The 17,010-nt window shown below is 44.8% G+C and overlaps 1 protein-coding gene across 3 annotated transcripts; it reads right to left on the bottom strand.

Moving 5' to 3' along the window:
• Positions 1 to 902: 902 nt before the first annotated feature.
• Positions 903 to 15,715, bottom strand: LOC103317546. 3 transcript variants are annotated; one of them, XR_004226800.2, is made up of 5 exons: positions 14,052 to 15,715; positions 7,606 to 7,959; positions 2,780 to 3,133; positions 2,095 to 2,693; positions 903 to 2,008 (listed from the first exon to the last, which is right to left on the bottom strand). XR_004226800.2 is itself a non-coding variant. In XM_031924418.2 (3 exons), exons 1-3 carry the CDS (start codon positions 7,952 to 7,954, stop codon positions 2,554 to 2,556), a joined length of 843 nt encoding a protein of 280 aa, XP_031780278.1. In that variant the 5' UTR covers positions 7,955 to 8,600; the 3' UTR covers positions 2,019 to 2,553. The 3 variants fall into 3 exon arrangements, 1 of the variants encoding a protein (XP_031780278.1); XR_004226801.2 differs by lacking the exon at positions 14,052 to 15,715 and having other exon boundaries at positions 903 to 2,004; positions 7,606 to 8,600; XM_031924418.2 differs by lacking the exons at positions 903 to 2,008; positions 14,052 to 15,715 and having other exon boundaries at positions 2,019 to 2,693; positions 7,606 to 8,600.
• Between the last annotated feature and the right edge of the window lie 1,295 nt (positions 15,716 to 17,010).

Here is a 17,010-nt window from a genome sequence, read left to right as displayed (position 1 = left end):
ATCACAAATTTAAATTCAGTTGCAGCATCGCTCATCAAAATGGAAACTAAATACTAAAAAAAGACAGTATAAAACAAACGACACGCTGCATTTCCATTGCACATCGTTGCCTGCACCGCCCTGTACAGTGGCATTAATTACAGCGATTCTAGCTCGAAAAAAGCTCGAAACCATCCCGTATAACAAACAAACCTGGCGAACACCGGCGATTTTTCCGAATCCAGCCGTCCGAAAAAAAGCCAACACGAGCGAGCGCCGCCGCTGCAGCGCAGAGAGGCGAAAAAAGCGACGCGAAAAAGAGAGCAGAGCGTTAAATGCAAACGCGAATGTTTGCGAAATAGACGCGGAGAGGGAGGAGGGAAAATCGAAATGCCTTTGTTGAAGGGAATACACGCGCATATCGAGGCGAAAACGGCTGCAGCGATTTATGGCAACTGCCACTTGGCAAGATTAATGCAATTAGCCAATAAACACGTTTTCCGAACGGGTGCAGCGTGACGCACTCTGTATTTTCGGACGATCGTCATCAAGGTCAGTCCCTTTCATTCACGTTCGCGCGCGCACAAAAGGCTCTCGACTCGTGCATGTGCCCGACGTGAATACTTACCGGGCTCTTTTTCCGCATATAGCTATACTCGCACGTGTTTCGATGTTTTAAAATGTTGATTTCATTCATATTAATTTTTCGTCTTAATTCTTGCCAAGGTTTTTACTTTTAAAAATAGTTTTTTTGGTAGATTTTACATCTTTTACGGAGCATATTCTCCTTGAAATCTTGGTCTATTCGATAGACCTCAAACTACTATTGCTTTAAACATTGATCGCATCGCACATATATATAATTGTGGTAATGAAGGATTAGTTGTACAATATTTTCATTGAAAAGCAAAGTATTCTGCCTTATTACGCTGTTTGTTTATTGAAATACTTAATGTCTAGAGCTTACATTTGAAAATTGATCTCTTAATTGACGACTGACAAGACTGAACCCCGTCGCTTGCGTCGGTTCTTTTATCTATCCAAGCTCTCGGCCGACGGCTTTTCTTCCTCCATGGACCCCTGCGGGCTCGGGCTGGTTAGGACACTGCTGCCGCCGTTCGTTAGGAGGGTTTCGGGCTGTTCCGCCAAGGCTCGAAATTCGGAGTTTTCCCCTGATGCACCTCGGCTGTGCGAAAGAGGAAAAGCGCCGCTTCGCCCGCCGTCATTTGCAGCGGGAAAGCGTAGCTTGGTTTCTAATATCGCGGGAAATGCGGAAATGCCTTCTCACATAATCGTATGGCATTATTATATTTACATTATATATAAGCACAATCGCGCGTCACCTTGTAGCAGACGGATGTAAAGTAGATTAACTGCTTGTAACCACTGGCGTATAATCCATAACTCACCGGAAGTCACGTGACCGGGGGAGGCAAAATATCGGGAGAAGAAACTCTAAACGAAAAGAAATATACCGAGTAAATTTTCAACTTGCAATATTAAGTTAATAACGTGATATTTTCGGATGAATCTTTTTAGAAATGCAAGAGTAGGTTAATATATTTCAAGTTGATACCAACAGATTGCGTGTACGTGCAATACTAATGATTTATATGCTATCGAGATTTTTTTAAGGTTAGGAAACCCAATTGTAAAGTATACAGGTTGCCTACAGGGTTGTCTCAAACCGAACTTCGAACTTTTTCTTGCCAACACGGCGCTATCGCGCCCCTTGGTATTATGGTGTATAAATGAATGTTTCTTTTTATTTATGTATACTTTTTTATTTCATAAGTGAAAACTGGGATTGGTTTTCGTTAACACAAGATAAAAATTAGCTTAAAATGCGTTATCAACTAAAAAAGTTTCGTTTCAATCGCGTTACAAGGTCTATTCGCTAATTATGTCAGATACGTACGCGTGTGTGTGTCTATATGTATATATATATCACAAACGCGGCCGCTCGTCTGAATTCTACGTAAGGAAATTCGAATGTCGGCCAACGATTCCCGTGCAGTTTGTATGCTAGCTTAAAAAAGACAATTAAGAAATCATTTTTATTTATTAAGAAAAGAGTTTTATAACATATGGATGAATTTAAAAAGTTTTTACAACCTACGATACTCCGAGTTCCATTTGCCTACAGATAAATCCAGAGGTGTCCAGAGATCTGTCGCCTCATCGGATGTGCTAGGCCGCCTGCTTGTTGCGAACTTACGAGCTAACCGCTCAGGCGTGGAGGTACTTGAGGTTGATGCGCTGACGTCTCTGGGATGCGACGGTAAATTTTTTTTTAGACGTTTGAACTTTGTCCGAACAGTTTTCGTTAATACAAGATAAAAATTAGCTTAAAACGCGTTATCAACTAAAAAAGTTCCTACGAGAATTCTTACAAAAGAATTTTACACAAAATTTTTACAGATTCTTCTCGCAGGATTTCCTAATATCTCATAGGAGGGCGGAATATTTTCTCGTTTACTGTATTCTATGGCGGCGGTAACCTCGGGGGCCCTTGCCAACGGACTACGCGCAATTCTTCTCTTCTTCTTCAAGTTTGCTCATTCTGCCGCTATTCTATAAATTCTGCCACCATGCGCTTACTGTCTGCCAAAATTCGAGGGCTTCATCAGGGACGTTGTGCGACCCACTTCTCTGAATCCCGAGAAACGATCTTTCAATGTCGGCCAACGGTTCCTGTGCCGTCTTTCTGGTAACTGAAGAAAAAAAGTTAATCATTTTCATTTATTAAGAAAAGAGTTGTGTAAAATATGGATGAATTTAAAAAGTTTTTACAACTTACGAGTCTCCGAGTCCCTTTTGGCTACAGATAAATCCAGAGGTTCATCTGTCGCCTCATCGGATGTGCTGGGCTTCCAGCTTGCTGCGTAATCACGAGATAACCGCTCAGGCGTGGAGGCACTTAAGGTTGATACGCTGACGTCTATAGGATGCGACGGTGAATTTTTTTTAGACGTATGAACTTTGTCCGATCGGACTTGTTGCTCGCGCTTCTCTCCAGAAGTTTTCATTTTCTTAGTCTTCCCTTCAAATACCTCAACGCCATCGGTCCTGGGCCGTTTTATCCCGTTACGATTGTTGTTTATTTCAGTGTTGGGAGTCTCGTTTGTTGAATCCACTGTTTGCGTCATTTCTTCTGAAATTGTTAAAATATTGTTACTTGAACTGTCAGTCTGCAAACTCTGATACGCAAGTTAGACGGTCGGTAGGAGGGAAAACGAGAAGTTTCTCTATGTTAATTTGTTGGTGGCTCTGAAAAGGGCCGATTTTCTAAAATCGAAGGGAAGTTATCAGCGCTGTTTCCTCGCTGAGGCCTTGGGTAACTCGTGCGCTTTAATAATTGTTGAGAAATACGTGCACGAGCACGGCTTTATATTTTAAGCATTTTGCTATTAAGGGAAAAACCCCACACCCAGGTAATGCAATAAACCTTTCTCCCGCTGACCGTTTCGAGACGCGCCGTCCCCGGTCCGCGGATTAGGATGTGTCCAGATGTGCAATAAAATGCTTCCGGACCTTTTTTTATATGCAGGCGAAATATGCATCTAAGCTGCAGTCCTCTGCGTATGCAGCCCTCTGCAGACTGTAGCCCTCAGTTCAGCCCTAGCACTCGACGAGGAAAGACCTCTGTCTCTCGAGTCTGCTCTGCGCCAACATTTTTCTTACAACTTGTATTCCTTTTGATATAATAAATACTGATATTTTTACTCTAAAATCGATTGAGTTTATTTTGCTTGATAAATTCAATAGGTTATGGGCCCAGGACGATTCCTACTGCGCATCAGTATTTATTGACAAGCCACGCTGGCTTAGCAAATAGAAAGTATTAAAAGTGTTAGTGTACTTGTGTCTCCGTTTAATTGCAAGCATCCTTTTTCAGTCACGATGTCTGACAAAGAGAGCTTAGAAGTTACAAAGCTTGAAGGTTCGAACAACTACACGCAGTGGAAGTTCGAAGTGCAGATCGCGCTAGAAGGTAAGGATCTATTCGGCTATGTAGACGAAACGGAGAAGAAGCCAGGAGCGGATAAAACCGCCGAACTCAAAGTTTACAATAAATCGGTATCGCGCGCGAAAACGATAATATTGTGCTCCATAAATCAGAAGCTACGATGCAACCTGATTAACTGTACGTCTGCGAAGGAAATGTGGGACAAGTTGAGCGAATTGTACGGCGATACAAGTGCTGACGCCAAGCAAGCTGCTTGGAAGAAATTTTATGCATTCCACATTACCGAGGACGAGACAGTGAGAGTGCAGTTAGAGCGATTCGAGAGCACTGTGAAAAAGTTAAATGAAATCGATAAGAAGCCTTCCGAGGAGGCTATCGTATCGAAATTGCTCAGCAGTCTGCCAGAAAAGTTTGAACTTTTCACGGTAGCTTGGGAATGCACGCCCAAGAATGATCAGACGCAAAAGACGCTCATAGCCAGATTAATCAAGGAAGATAATCGGCTTGCCGAAAAAGAAGCGACAACGCTTGCGCTTCGTGTGAAAAACGCATCGCTGAATGAAGCAAAAAGTGATGTGAAAAAGAAGACGCGCTCCAAGAAAGACATTGAAGAGTTAAAGAAAAGAACTCGCTGCGGAGTGTGCAAAGAAAAAGGCCATTGGGCACGCGAGTGTCCACAGAAAAATTCAGAGAGAAGCGATAATAGTGCAAAAGCAGTGAAAGGAACGACCGCGCTCGTTTGTGATATCACTTCCTCGTACCAGTGCATAAGTACAGAAAGTGGCAGAGACTACTTCATTGCGGACACGGGTGCCGGAAGACACATGACTTTTCGGAAAGAATTTTTCTCTGAAATCAGGCCAAATCCAGTAGGCAGTGCAGTGAAAGTTGCCGATAATCGCTGCATCGACGCGCCCGGAGTAGGTACAATTATAATCCAAGAAAGGCTTAATGGAGTTTTATATGAGCGTGAATTAAGAGATGTGCTCTACGTGCCCGATCTTGGCTGTAATCTGTTTTCTGTCGGATCAGTAAATAGAAAAGGCTTGAAATTTACCTCTGATAATAAGGGTTGTGAGATTCGTGATAAGCAAGGGAATCTCATCGCACGGGGAATCTCTCAAGGCAATATATTCCGCATGCTGTTCAAGGTAAAAATGTCCACTGAGTGCAATGCTGTACGAGCAGATGGACAAGGCACGCTAAATTTGTGGCATGCACGGATGGGCCACGTGAACGTTCGAACTGTTAAGCAAACGTGCGAACGGCTTGGCATCGACGGAATTTCCAAGGAAAATTTCGAGTTTTGTGAGGGGTGTGTGCTAGGCAAGCAGACCCGAAGACCGCATCCGAGCAGCGCATCTGAGAGTAATTACGGCCCAGGAGAAAAGATACACAGCGATGTCTGTGGGCCCGTAAATGTGCAGTCCCCAAGCGGCACACGTTTTTTTATCGTGTTCAAAGATGAGAATACGAGCTTCAGAAAGGTTTATTTCCTGCGCCATAAATCGGAAGTGTTCGACCGCTTTAAGACATTCGAGGCGTTCGTGTCAACGCAGCTAGGGACGAAAATAAAAGTACTCCACACGGATAACGGCACCGAGTATACCTGCGAGAAAATGCAGAATTTCCTCAAAGAAAAAGGTATCATAAGCGAATTTTCGGCCCCCTATATACACGAACAAAACGGACGCGCCGAGCGCGAGATCCGTACACTCGTCGAGAGCGCACGTTCGATGCTGCATGCAAAAAAGGTGCAGATTAAGCTATGGCCAGAAGCAATAAACGCGGCTTGTTACCTGCTGAACAGAGTAATCTCTAAGCCCGGAGAGATGCGCACTCCATTCGAAAAATGGTTTAAGCGGCCGCCCGCGATAAAACACTTCAGAGTTTTTGGATCGGTCGCATACCTGAACGTACCTAAAGAAAAGCGCCATAAGTTCGATCGGAAAAGCAAGCCGGTCATCTTTGTCGGTTATGGCGGGGATTCGTCTAATTACCGCCTTTGGGACGAAGCGTCTCAGAAGATTAACATAAGCAGCGACGTTACTTTCAACGAGAGCGATGCACCGAGGACCGAGGACGACGCCGAGCCAGGTACCTTCAAGATTGTGTTTGGTTTTGAGGATGAAGAAGAAGAGCCAGCTGAACCGCGCATTGATAATAACGCAGATCAAATGATTGATCCAGACATGCCAGCTGATCAAATCGCCCCTGACATTGAGTCTGCAGCCGCCGAAAAAGATGCTCAAGAAGGACGACAGCTGCGCGACAGACGTCGAATCCAAGCACCAGACCGATATGGCGTGCCTATCGCTTACCTCGCCGATGTAAAAGAGATGACTTTTGACGAAGCTACATCAAGCGAAAATGCTAGCAAGTGGGAGTGTGCCATGGACGAGGAAATGCAATCCCTTCGAGAGAACAACACATGGACACTGAGCACTTTGCCCAAAGGTAAGCAAGCTATAGGTTGCAAATGGGTTTACACCGTAAAAAGTGACGCAACTGGTAATGCAACGAGATATAAAGCAAGACTCGTAGCAAAAGGTTTCAGGCAACGCGAAGGAATTGATTACTTCGACACTTTTGCGCCAGTTGCTCGCTATGAATCGATTAGGATACTTCTCGCAATAGCTGCAAAATGCGACTACGAGATAATGAAGTTCGACGTCAAGACTGCATTCTTGAACGGCGAACTTCAAGAAGAAATCTACATCGAGCAGCCACCAGGTTACAAGGACAAGAACCAGCCGAATGCAGTACTCAAACTACATCGAAGCCTCTACGGACTGAAGCAAGCACCGAAGTGCTGGAACGAGAAATTCACGAGATTTCTCAAGGAATTTAATCTCGTGAATATCACAAGTGATAAGTGCGTGTTCGTAGGACAAGTGCAAGGTTTGGATGTGTATCTCGCGGTATATGTGGATGATGGTTTGCTTATGAGTGAGAGCGAGAGTGCGATTATGAGTGTGCTTGAACATCTGCAGAGTAACTTAAAAATAACTTTTGGTCGGGCAGATGAATTTCTCGGTTTTGAAATTAAACGCGATCGCGCTCGACGCCTCATAAAGATTAATCAGTCAGGTTACATTGAAAAAGTTCTAAAAAGATTCAATATGCATGAAGCGAACTCTTCCAGTGTACCTGCTGAACCAGGTATGTTTTTGCTAAAACATACAGGACCGATCGACCCTAAAATACCTTATAGAGAGGCAATAGGATCGTTATTGTTCGCGGCGCGGGTATGTCGTCCGGACATTGAATATGCAGTTAATTACGCGAGCCAGTTTCTTAGCTGCTACGGTGAATCGCACTGGCAAGCAGTTAAGAAAATTATGCGTTATTTAACTAAAACGCGCGACTACGGATTAGTTTTCGGAGACAGTGGGAGCTCGCTAGAAATTTCGGGCTTCACTGACGCTGATTTTGCCGGATGCGTAGAGACTCGCAAATCGCGAAGCGGTTATGTCTTCGTTTTGAGTGGTGCGCCAATATCGTGGTGCAGTCAATTGCAAAAACTTGTCACGGTTTCGACGAACGGTTCCTGTGCCGTCTTTCTGGTAACTGAAGAAAAAAAGTTAATCATTTTCATTTATTAAGAAAAGAGTTGTGTAAAATATGGATGAATTTAAAAAGTTTTTACAACTTACGAGTCTCCGAGTCCCTTTTGGCTACAGATAAATCCAGAGGTTCATCTGTCGCCTCATCGGATGTGCTGGGCTTCCAGCTTGCTGCGTAATCACGAGATAACCGCTCAGGCGTGGAGGCACTTAAGGTTGATACGCTGACGTCTATAGGATGCGACGGTGAATTTTTTTTAGACGTATGAACTTTGTCCGATCGGACTTGTTGCTCGCGCTTCTCTCCAGAAGTTTTCATTTTCTTAGTCTTCCCTTCAAATACCTCAACGCCATCGGTCCTGGGCCGTTTTATCCCGTTACGATTGTTGTTTATTTCAGTGTTGGGAGTCTCGTTTGTTGAATCCACTGTTTGCGTCATTTCTTCTGAAATTGTTAAAATATTGTTACTTGAACTGTCAGTCTGCAAACTCTGATACGCAAGTTAGACGGTCGGTAGGAGGGAAAACGAGAAGTTTCTCTATGTTAATTTGTTGGTGGCTCTGAAAAGGGCCGATTTTCTAAAATCGAAGGGAAGTTATCAGCGCTGTTTCCTCGCTGAGGCCTTGGGTAACTCGTGCGCTTTAATAATTGTTGAGAAATACGTGCACGAGCACGGCTTTATATTTTAAGCATTTTGCTATTAAGGGAAAAACCCCACACCCAGGTAATGCAATAAACCTTTCTCCCGCTGACCGTTTCGAGACGCGCCGTCCCCGGTCCGCGGATTAGGATGTGTCCAGATGTGCAATAAAATGCTTCCGGACCTTTTTTTATATGCAGGCGAAATATGCATCTAAGCTGCAGTCCTCTGCGTATGCAGCCCTCTGCAGACTGTAGCCCTCAGTTCAGCCCTAGCACTCGACGAGGAAAGACCTCTGTCTCTCGAGTCTGCTCTGCGCCAACATTTTTCTTACAACTTGTATTCCTTTTGATATAATAAATACTGATATTTTTACTCTAAAATCGATTGAGTTTATTTTGCTTGATAAATTCAATAATAATGTTAAACTTAGTGCACGGGGAAATGAGGAGCACCCGCCTCTTGGCCTTGTGAATTATACGAGGGTCCCTCTGCGACATGTTGTTGGATCGCGGCTTCTTGAATCGAGTGATTCGGGGTGTCTCCGCTAAAGACGCACGAACGGAGGGCACGATGATACTGGGCCGAGTACGCGTGCGCGTTATCCCTATCAGGTCCAACTCTTCAGACTCGTCCTCGTCGGGGGAAGCGCACAAGGTGATGCACCCCGTGTCGATGTCCGGGATCGTCTTGAAGACTTCCTCAGGCGTCGGTAGTGGAGATGTTGGCCTTGGTACTTCGAAGTTAATGAGTTCGGGCGGTGGCTCGACCGAAGGCGACGCCTTGACGGGATCTACCACCACGATCTTGATGCGAACCTGGACGATAGGCGAGTCTCCGTGGGCTTCGTCAGGAGAGGTTATAGGCACGAAGACGAGTGTGCGATCACGAGTAACTTCCGCACGCGCCCGTCTACGTTGCTGTTTCGTGCGACGATGATTGCACTTCGATGCGATGATTGCGGGGCCAATCGGCCTTCCAGACTCATCGGTCGCCGGGAAGCGTGTCCGTGGCTGCTGCCGTCCAGACCGTTCGGTCGCCGGGGAGAGGGGGAACTCGAGCGCTCACGCCCGTGCCGCTCAACGCGGGCTCTCGCAACGGCGCGAAAGTGCCTTACAGTGCGGCTTCAACTCAAAGATTATTTTGGCACTGTCGAGAGCTCTTGACTCTGTTGATGCAAGTAAGCAACTGATGTGCTCAAGCTTGAACGCTAGGCTTAAATACTGAAAGGCTGAGGAGGGGGGGGGGCTCTATGGTGCTAGTGACTAGTGGCCGCTGAGAGAAGTAAAGTACACTGCGCGTGAATTGATCCACGGTATTGCTACCAAATCTGACCGTCACAAAAAAACCACATGGCCATAGTCAACAAAGGAGGAGTTTTCATGTAGCTGTCATAGCGACAGTCATGGCGACAGTAATAATACCGTGGATCAATTCACGCGCAGTGTACACGGCGTCGTCCTACCCACGCTTCGTACTCTTGAACCATGGAATCCGTCACTTTTCATTAATTTAGTTGAAAATAAAGGTTCCTAACTGCTTGCAGTTATGCACATTGAGCTCTCTAAATCTGTTCGAATGATTTTTTCACTCTAAAAAAGAGTAATTCATAGAATGACTCGCCTTCGAGTGAAAACTATGAAGCCCTATCTAGATTACACGTTGTAGAGTGATTTCTATTGTCTTTGTTCGATCAGTCTTTAAAGAATAAGTCTCTTGATAACGAGCCCTTTACCCCTCCCCCCGGTCTCATAAGACTGCGTGTTAAAATTGCCATCAGCGCCAGCCCTCCCCTCCAACCGGACGCACCCAGCCTATTCTCACCAGAGTTCAACCAGGCTGATATATAGGTATGGCAGCGACCTGTTTTCTCTGTTGCTCCGACTCACGCTTGAATATACCAATAATGGCTTGAGTTGTAAAAACAGGCCTTTCTTATAGTTTATCTTGCATAAAAATCAGCTGTATACACTCTTTTGTACTACATATAGAACTTTTTTTTCCAATGATACTTGAACAGACCTGTATATGAGCCAAAAACTACCATTCACTGAGCTTTCAGAATCTTTTGAACCACTTGTACATAACATCACAAAGCCAATCTGGGCTTTCCATTTCTATACTGCTTCTCGACATGGCCTCGCGGCGCAGCATAGTCCTCCGCATTCATTCGTCTTCTCATCTTCACTCTCGGCCTCGACGCGGCGCTAACTTCGCCCGGAGCCATATATACAGCTGCAGAGTCGGGCAGACTCATTTTTTTCGCGTCTCCAGCTGCTATCTCACCGGAGAAGAGGACGTTTTTTTCACTTATATAGTACGCACCCGCACCTGATATACTTGCGAAGTAACTCCTATGTCGACAAACTGCTGCTACTGCGTTATCTCCGCAGACCTCCTATTCTCTCTCCGCTCGAAGCTCATATTTTCCCTTTTGTTAGCCTCGGTCCGTTTTTCTCCATTTTTCTTTGCGGTTATTTTTATACGCCGCTGTATATACACGCCATATACGCCCTTTGTCCGCTCGATCGGTTTGAATTGTTATTTTCTCTCGGTGGGAAGTGCAGACTCTTGCCGGAGAAAATGGGATCATTTTTCTCATCGAGAGCAATACACTGCAGAGGATAAATAAAATGAGAGCTACTAGCGCGTCCACAACTAGAATTATAAATAAAAAAATACTCCACAAAATTGCAGTTTTCAGCCGTCGTTAATGAACCATTTCGACTGCAGATATAAGCAATCCTGTTGTCATATATAGACCTGCATCGGTATAGGGGGCGTGTGGCGGAACCTAATGATATTTCGCGCGAAACGAGGGAATATACAGCGGTTCATACAGGCGCCACTTAACAGCGCACCGATTCCCTTTCACTCGCACTCGTTGCAGCGCACGAGACGAGAGTCTTCTTCGCGGCTGCAGCAGTAGTCTCTTTCTCCCGCTTATCTCGTCTCTTTTCACTCTCCGCCCCCTGCTCTCTCGTACTACCGCTCGCACTCACGTACTTACGAATTTACGTCCTCCAGAGCCGACGAGAGGGAAGCAGACGTCTTTCGCGCGCCTCCATTACTCTCGACGCTCGTACCTATACATGCGCGCTCTTTCTCTCTCTTCACCCTTCTTTTCTGTTGCAGCACATATATAGGTATACATACGCGGCAGCTCTCGTGCGCGCGTTATCGAGTATAATGCGCGCACTCCGGCTCTTATTCTCTCTTTATGTTCTCGGGATTTTTTTCGCATCTTTTTTCATGCTATATGGCACGCGACGGGAGGAGGACGTAATCGCCTGATGCTCCCCAGGGCTCTTTTATTCCCGCCGAGGATGATGCGGCTGTATAGTCTTATTGTTAATAAATGGGGGAGAGGGAAAGCTCCTTATATATATATCATTGATTTGTTTTTGTTTTTGCTTATACCTATATATAAAGGAAAAAAGTCGCGTGCGCACGCGCGGATGTGTGATAAAGATTGTAAGCATAACATTGAATTTCTTTATCGATTGATAATGACCCCTGCGCGTTTCTCACTGCCGCGCGGCCTAACACGAATTCCTGGTTTTTTGTGTGACTCGACAATAGCTCGCGTTATCGGGCCGCGTTCGTCGGCTAATTCGAATCGGATCGCGTAGGATAAGCCGGCGTGTATATATATTAGTAATGTGTAAAAAGAATTCGTGTATATAAATATATACCTGATGTGTACAATCGTCGATACGATCATCGTACGAATATAACACACACACACGCGCGATAACGATCTGAATCTGATGATGAAGTTGTGATGTAAACCGATCCGAATTGCTTTTTTTTCACATCCCGAAAAATACGCACGAGGCGCGATGTCTCTTGGTATTTCTTCTATATACGATCATCGTACGAATATAACACACACACACACGGCTCCGCGCAATATCGATCGGTAAGAATTCGGGTAATCATGCGGTACGAATGCATTATTAACAGCCCCGCAGTCCGCGTGCAGAAGTAGAGCAGCGTGAATTCGCTCCGGCTATCGGATTCCAAAAGGCGTACTTTAGCCCGCGCGATAACGATCTGAATCTGATGATGAAGTTGTGATGTAAACCGATCCGAATTGCTTTTTTTTCACATCCCGAAAAATACGCACGAGGCGCGATGTCTCTTGGTATTTCTTCTATATACGTCAGCCAACAAACCGTATATGTATACCCGTGCTTGTATATCACAGTGTATATGAAACTGCCAGGCAGAAAGCCAGAGCCAGTCTCCCCTCGTGACTTTCCAATCTTCTCTCACTTCCTCCCACCCACTCTATCTCTCATTATCCATCTCTCAGGAGCGTTGCGAGGCACTTTCCACCCTCTCGTCGTCGGCCCTCGTTTTTGCCTCCGTGTACATTTTCCCTCCTGCGCACACCCACCCACCCACCCATACACACACATACACACACACACACGCATACGTGAGGCAGTAGGAGCATAAGTTCGTTCGGCCCCTCGCGTGTGCGCATCGCGCGCCGGAGAGAACGAGTCGAGATTAAGTGTCACCGAGTACACCCGAGCTCGCTCCGGGGGCTGTACACGCGCTGTATACCACTGCAGAGTAGATGTATATACACGTACGTACAAGCGGGTGTATAAAGCAAAGGAGAGAGAGAGCGAGTAGTAGGCGAGTGCAGGAAAGGGCAAAGTGATAATAACCGCTTGGGGTGCAGCGGCCGGAAAGCCGCTTGAAAACGAAAAGCCCGAGAGATGAGAGAGATATTCCCGCCAGCGTCGTCGTATACTAGGCTGCTGCTACTCGTATTACCCTTCTGTGATGCGCAGCAGTAGCACTACTGTGCGCGCGGGTGTGTGTATGGTATACCGTAACAGAGCGAGGAAAGTGAACATAGCTGCCCTCCCTCAATTCCTTTTCGACCCCCACTTTTCGACGTTTGCTAGGCTATGATCGAAGCTTCGAAGACGAAGTAATCCTAGAAAAAAAGGGCCCCGATCCTGGCTGTAAATCACACGTGTATCGCCTCAGCCCGGACCTTCCACACTTAAAAAAATAACTTATCCAAAATTTTGTAAATTTAATTGTTCATAGTAAATGCAAATAATCGTTTAACTTTTGTAATATTAAAAAATTAAAAGTCAACAAAATTTTAACGGAAAAAATCGGATTAAAATAGTTTTACATCATGTAATAAATGTAAGGTATAATTGATATTCAATATTATAGGAGAAAAATAAGTGCAAAATACATACCTTAATTTTTATTTAAAGTAAATTTAAATAATGTTCTTGCAAACTAAAAATAATTGTTACAAAATTTTAATCATGCTTTTGACGCTTCAACTAATTTTTACTTGTTCATAAATTTAGGAAAATAAGCCTATATTTTTTGATAATGATAAAGTGTTACATAATGAATATTAAAAATAATTTAATAAAACTATGATGTAGAGCAACTTTAATCCGATTTTTTCCATTCAAAATTTGTTGACATTCATTTTTTAGCAATATATAACTTACGTTATTAATTTTATTCATTGTGCATTTTATTGAATTTATCAAATTTTAGATATATGAATTTTTTTCTAGTATGAACAGCCCGGGCCGAGACGCTACACGTCATAATTTTCAGCCATAAGTCGACACCTTTTTTTTCTAATAGGACTACTTTGAGTCCGTCAAACTTTGAGTGGTGGGGGTCGAAAAGGAACTGAGGGAGGGAAAGGTTTTCTCTCTCGCACTTACATCTTCCTATTAGAAAAAAAGTGCCCTATGTTCGCTTTCCTGGCGCTGTTACGGTATAACCTTTCTGATGCTGCTGCGGCGCTATACTGTGAAGTTTGTCGCGCCGTCTGTTTGACTCTGGGAATGCGCAGGTTTTGGTATATTATATAGTAGCTTGGTCTGAAACTTACACATTTGCAATGCGTGATGCGAATGGTTGGGAAAAAAATAAGAAGACCGTCTTGCTATGCCCCGACAATTTATCTACTGATCGAATAAAAAAATCTCGCGCAACAAAAGTCCCCCTAATTCAAAATCCAATCCACAATCATTAACGACTCGAATGTAACGCTCCAATGCATCGTACATCCACCCCTACACACGTACACGCTGTGCCACCAGCACCGCAAAGCTCGACGAGTCTACTAGTATATAAGCCGGCCGCGAAAATTCACGGCTCGACTGCGGAGCTCTCCCGCCCGCCTCCGCAAGTGCGCGTATATACAGCTCTCCTATGATGTATATATACCTATATGTACGCGTACGTGCCCACATCTAGATATATAATACACAAGGCTCACAGTAGGGGTTGACTCGAGAGTGTCATATAAAAGCGAGAGGGGGTAGGCGCGCGGAAAGTAAGACGCTCTAGTGGCTGCAGCCTGACGGCGGCGGCGTCGGAGAGGATGAGCTTCCGTCGGCAAGTCATGTACACGCTCTCTCCCACTCGGCCTTTATAGCGCTTTAAGTGGCACCGAAGTGGAACGCTCGATATAACGCTTCGTGCCTCGCTCGCTCCTACACTTTCAGGACGACCTATCTTCTCCACTATATGCGCACTATACGCTATACGTCAGAGAGAGCTTCGCTCGCGCATGTGTGTGTGAAAGCGGGAGAGGCTCTGGCGCTCGGGGTGATATCTCGGCTTATCGCGCATCGATCAGCGGATATTTGTAAAGACTCGGCTTTCGTCGTGTGCGCGCGTCCGTGTGTGTGTGTGAGTGCGACCAGGGAGAGCGCGTGACACTGCGCCAGCTGTATACGTTTGCGCCGTCTCTCCCTCGAGGGTTCGCTTTCGCATCTCCGCAAGTGCTAGACGCGCTGGTACAGTGTGTATGACTTATCGCCGCGGACGATCTGCCCGTGTGTCGTATCGTACCGTTTGCTCTCTTGCTCGCTCGGCTTTGTGCTTTCCCTTCGATTCTGCCTTTATATTATATACTTATGTATGCTTCCTTTTCGTAGCGGCCTCTGTGTATTGGCTCCTTGTAGTCAGCCCTAAAATTTTTCATGAGATAAAACTTTTCCGAATTTTATGCAACATCATATCTCTCTTATCTATGTGTATTACGAAGTCGCGTTCACCGCTGCGGCGGTACGACACCCCGATCGATCGCGAGCATCGCTGGATGAAGACGCGGTCGCAGAAAGAGGGTATAAGGGGCGGAGAGAAAGAGACATATAGGACAGAGTCGACCGTGAAAAACTCGCGATGAAATAATGGAGTTTACGAGCGGCAGATCGGACCCGTCGATAGCGTACGCTTGGTCGACCCCCGGTTCTCTTCTATATAATATATATCTCGCGCGGCTTTTATATTTATTCGTTTATCATGTCCCCGTTTAGCTTGCTCTTATTGTGCGCGAACAGCCTGTTTGTGAGAATTGACGGAGCTGTATTTCTATATACGTAGTAATAGGCTTTCCTCCGAGTTTTAGGGAAAGTATATGTATACACTTTTTTATAAGCGACAGCGAGAGGCATAGAAATGAATTCTCATCATATCTCACCGTAAACTTCGCGGGACGTATACGAATAAATTACGCAGTTTGCATCAGGCGCACAGCTTGTTCAAATCGCGCCGCGATTAAATTCTCTACAAGATGTGTACACGGATTGCAGAATATGAGTTGGCTGTGCACGATACGATGTATCTACACCGTTATATTACATCACGCACACATATGTATGTACGTCCTGAATATTACCGTACGTGCGAGCGCAATTGCTCTATAGGTGTTATTACATATACGCTGCGTAAACTGCGCGCGGAATAAACTGAATTTGAAAAAGCTCGTTTTTCATGTGTGTAACGCGCGCCACGTTCGAGAAATCGTGTCAAGACTTGTTGGCGCTAATTGAGATTTTTCAGGGGCTGCTGTAAGTAATATATAGAGCCAATTTCTTTTCGAAATTTTTTTATATAACTCGTTTACCTCACTTTAGGTACACCTATAAGCGAGAGGTTATCAATCAATGTTAATTAAACGCGATTAAAGCGCATATGTGTACAGGGGATTCTAATGACAAAACTGAAACATGCTAATGGTTTTGTTTTCAATGCGCATCAGGGAACATTCGCGCAAGCTCCTCTTTATAAACCTCAATCCGACGACGAGCATTGAACGAGTTGCTTTATATTGACCCACTTAATACTTGTTGTTCGCAGCGGCGAGCTCGGAGAAGCCCCTGTCACATTTAAAATCAATATACTTGTATTAAGATATACCGCCGCAGAGCGGAACAAATTTAATCAATAATACATATATACGCGCCCGCACTGTGTACACTCTTTCCATGAATAACGCATAATACACATCTCTCTCTCTCTCTCTCTCTCTCTCTCTCTCTCGCGCGCGCGCGCGCGCGCGCGCGTACTGTATAGAAATTCATGACTTTAATTCATGCATTAACTTTTGTTTATTTTATACATATTTTTTTCCCGTTGAAAGTTTATGTTTCTTTTATGAGAGAGCTGATGCCGCGCGCGCATAAATTAATTAACTAGGTAAAACAGATTACACGCGCACTATAATTAATTGCCATTCAAATATTCATTCGCCGCAAGGAGTGAAAATCAATAATACGCGCGAGCGAAACATATATTAACGTATCGTGTATGAACTTCCAGTAGTAGCTGATTTGCGTTTTAAAAATAGCTTTCGTTCGCCGCGATGTACTCGATAATGATTTTTCGCCATTTTCAAGCCTAGACAACTTTTTACCCAGGCAACCATTTTTAAATCACCAGCCCTCAAATTAAAGCTCTCTTCTAATACTTCGATCCTAGTAATACACATTATTGGATTGCGCCTTTAGACACTGAGTGGGTAAAGTTGAATCGTGACTAATTTTCGTTTATTTTTCCCA

The sequence above is a fragment of the Nasonia vitripennis genome, chromosome 2 (genome assembly GCF_009193385.2).
Source record: "Nasonia vitripennis strain AsymCx chromosome 2, Nvit_psr_1.1, whole genome shotgun sequence".
Lineage (NCBI taxonomy): Eukaryota > Metazoa > Arthropoda > Insecta > Hymenoptera > Pteromalidae > Nasonia > Nasonia vitripennis.
The sequence above is the reverse complement of the archived record's forward strand: the minus strand, read 5'-3'. Positions and strand labels throughout refer to the sequence as shown.

What these genes read in the sequence shown, in the direction of transcription:
- LOC103317546 (XM_031924418.2), bottom strand. Translation starts at nt 7,954, where the DNA reads ATGACGCAAACAGTGGATTCAACAAACGAGACTCCCAACACTGAAATA. An exon ending in CAAAAGGGACTCGGAGACTC is followed by an intron (nt 3,134 to 7,605) that starts GTAAGTTGTAAA and finishes TAACAATTTCAG; the next exon opens with AAGAAATGACGCAAACAGTG. An exon ending in CAAAAGGGACTCGGAGACTC is followed by an intron (nt 2,694 to 2,779) that starts GTAAGTTGTAAA and finishes TTTTTTCTTCAG; the next exon opens with TTACCAGAAAGACGGCACAG.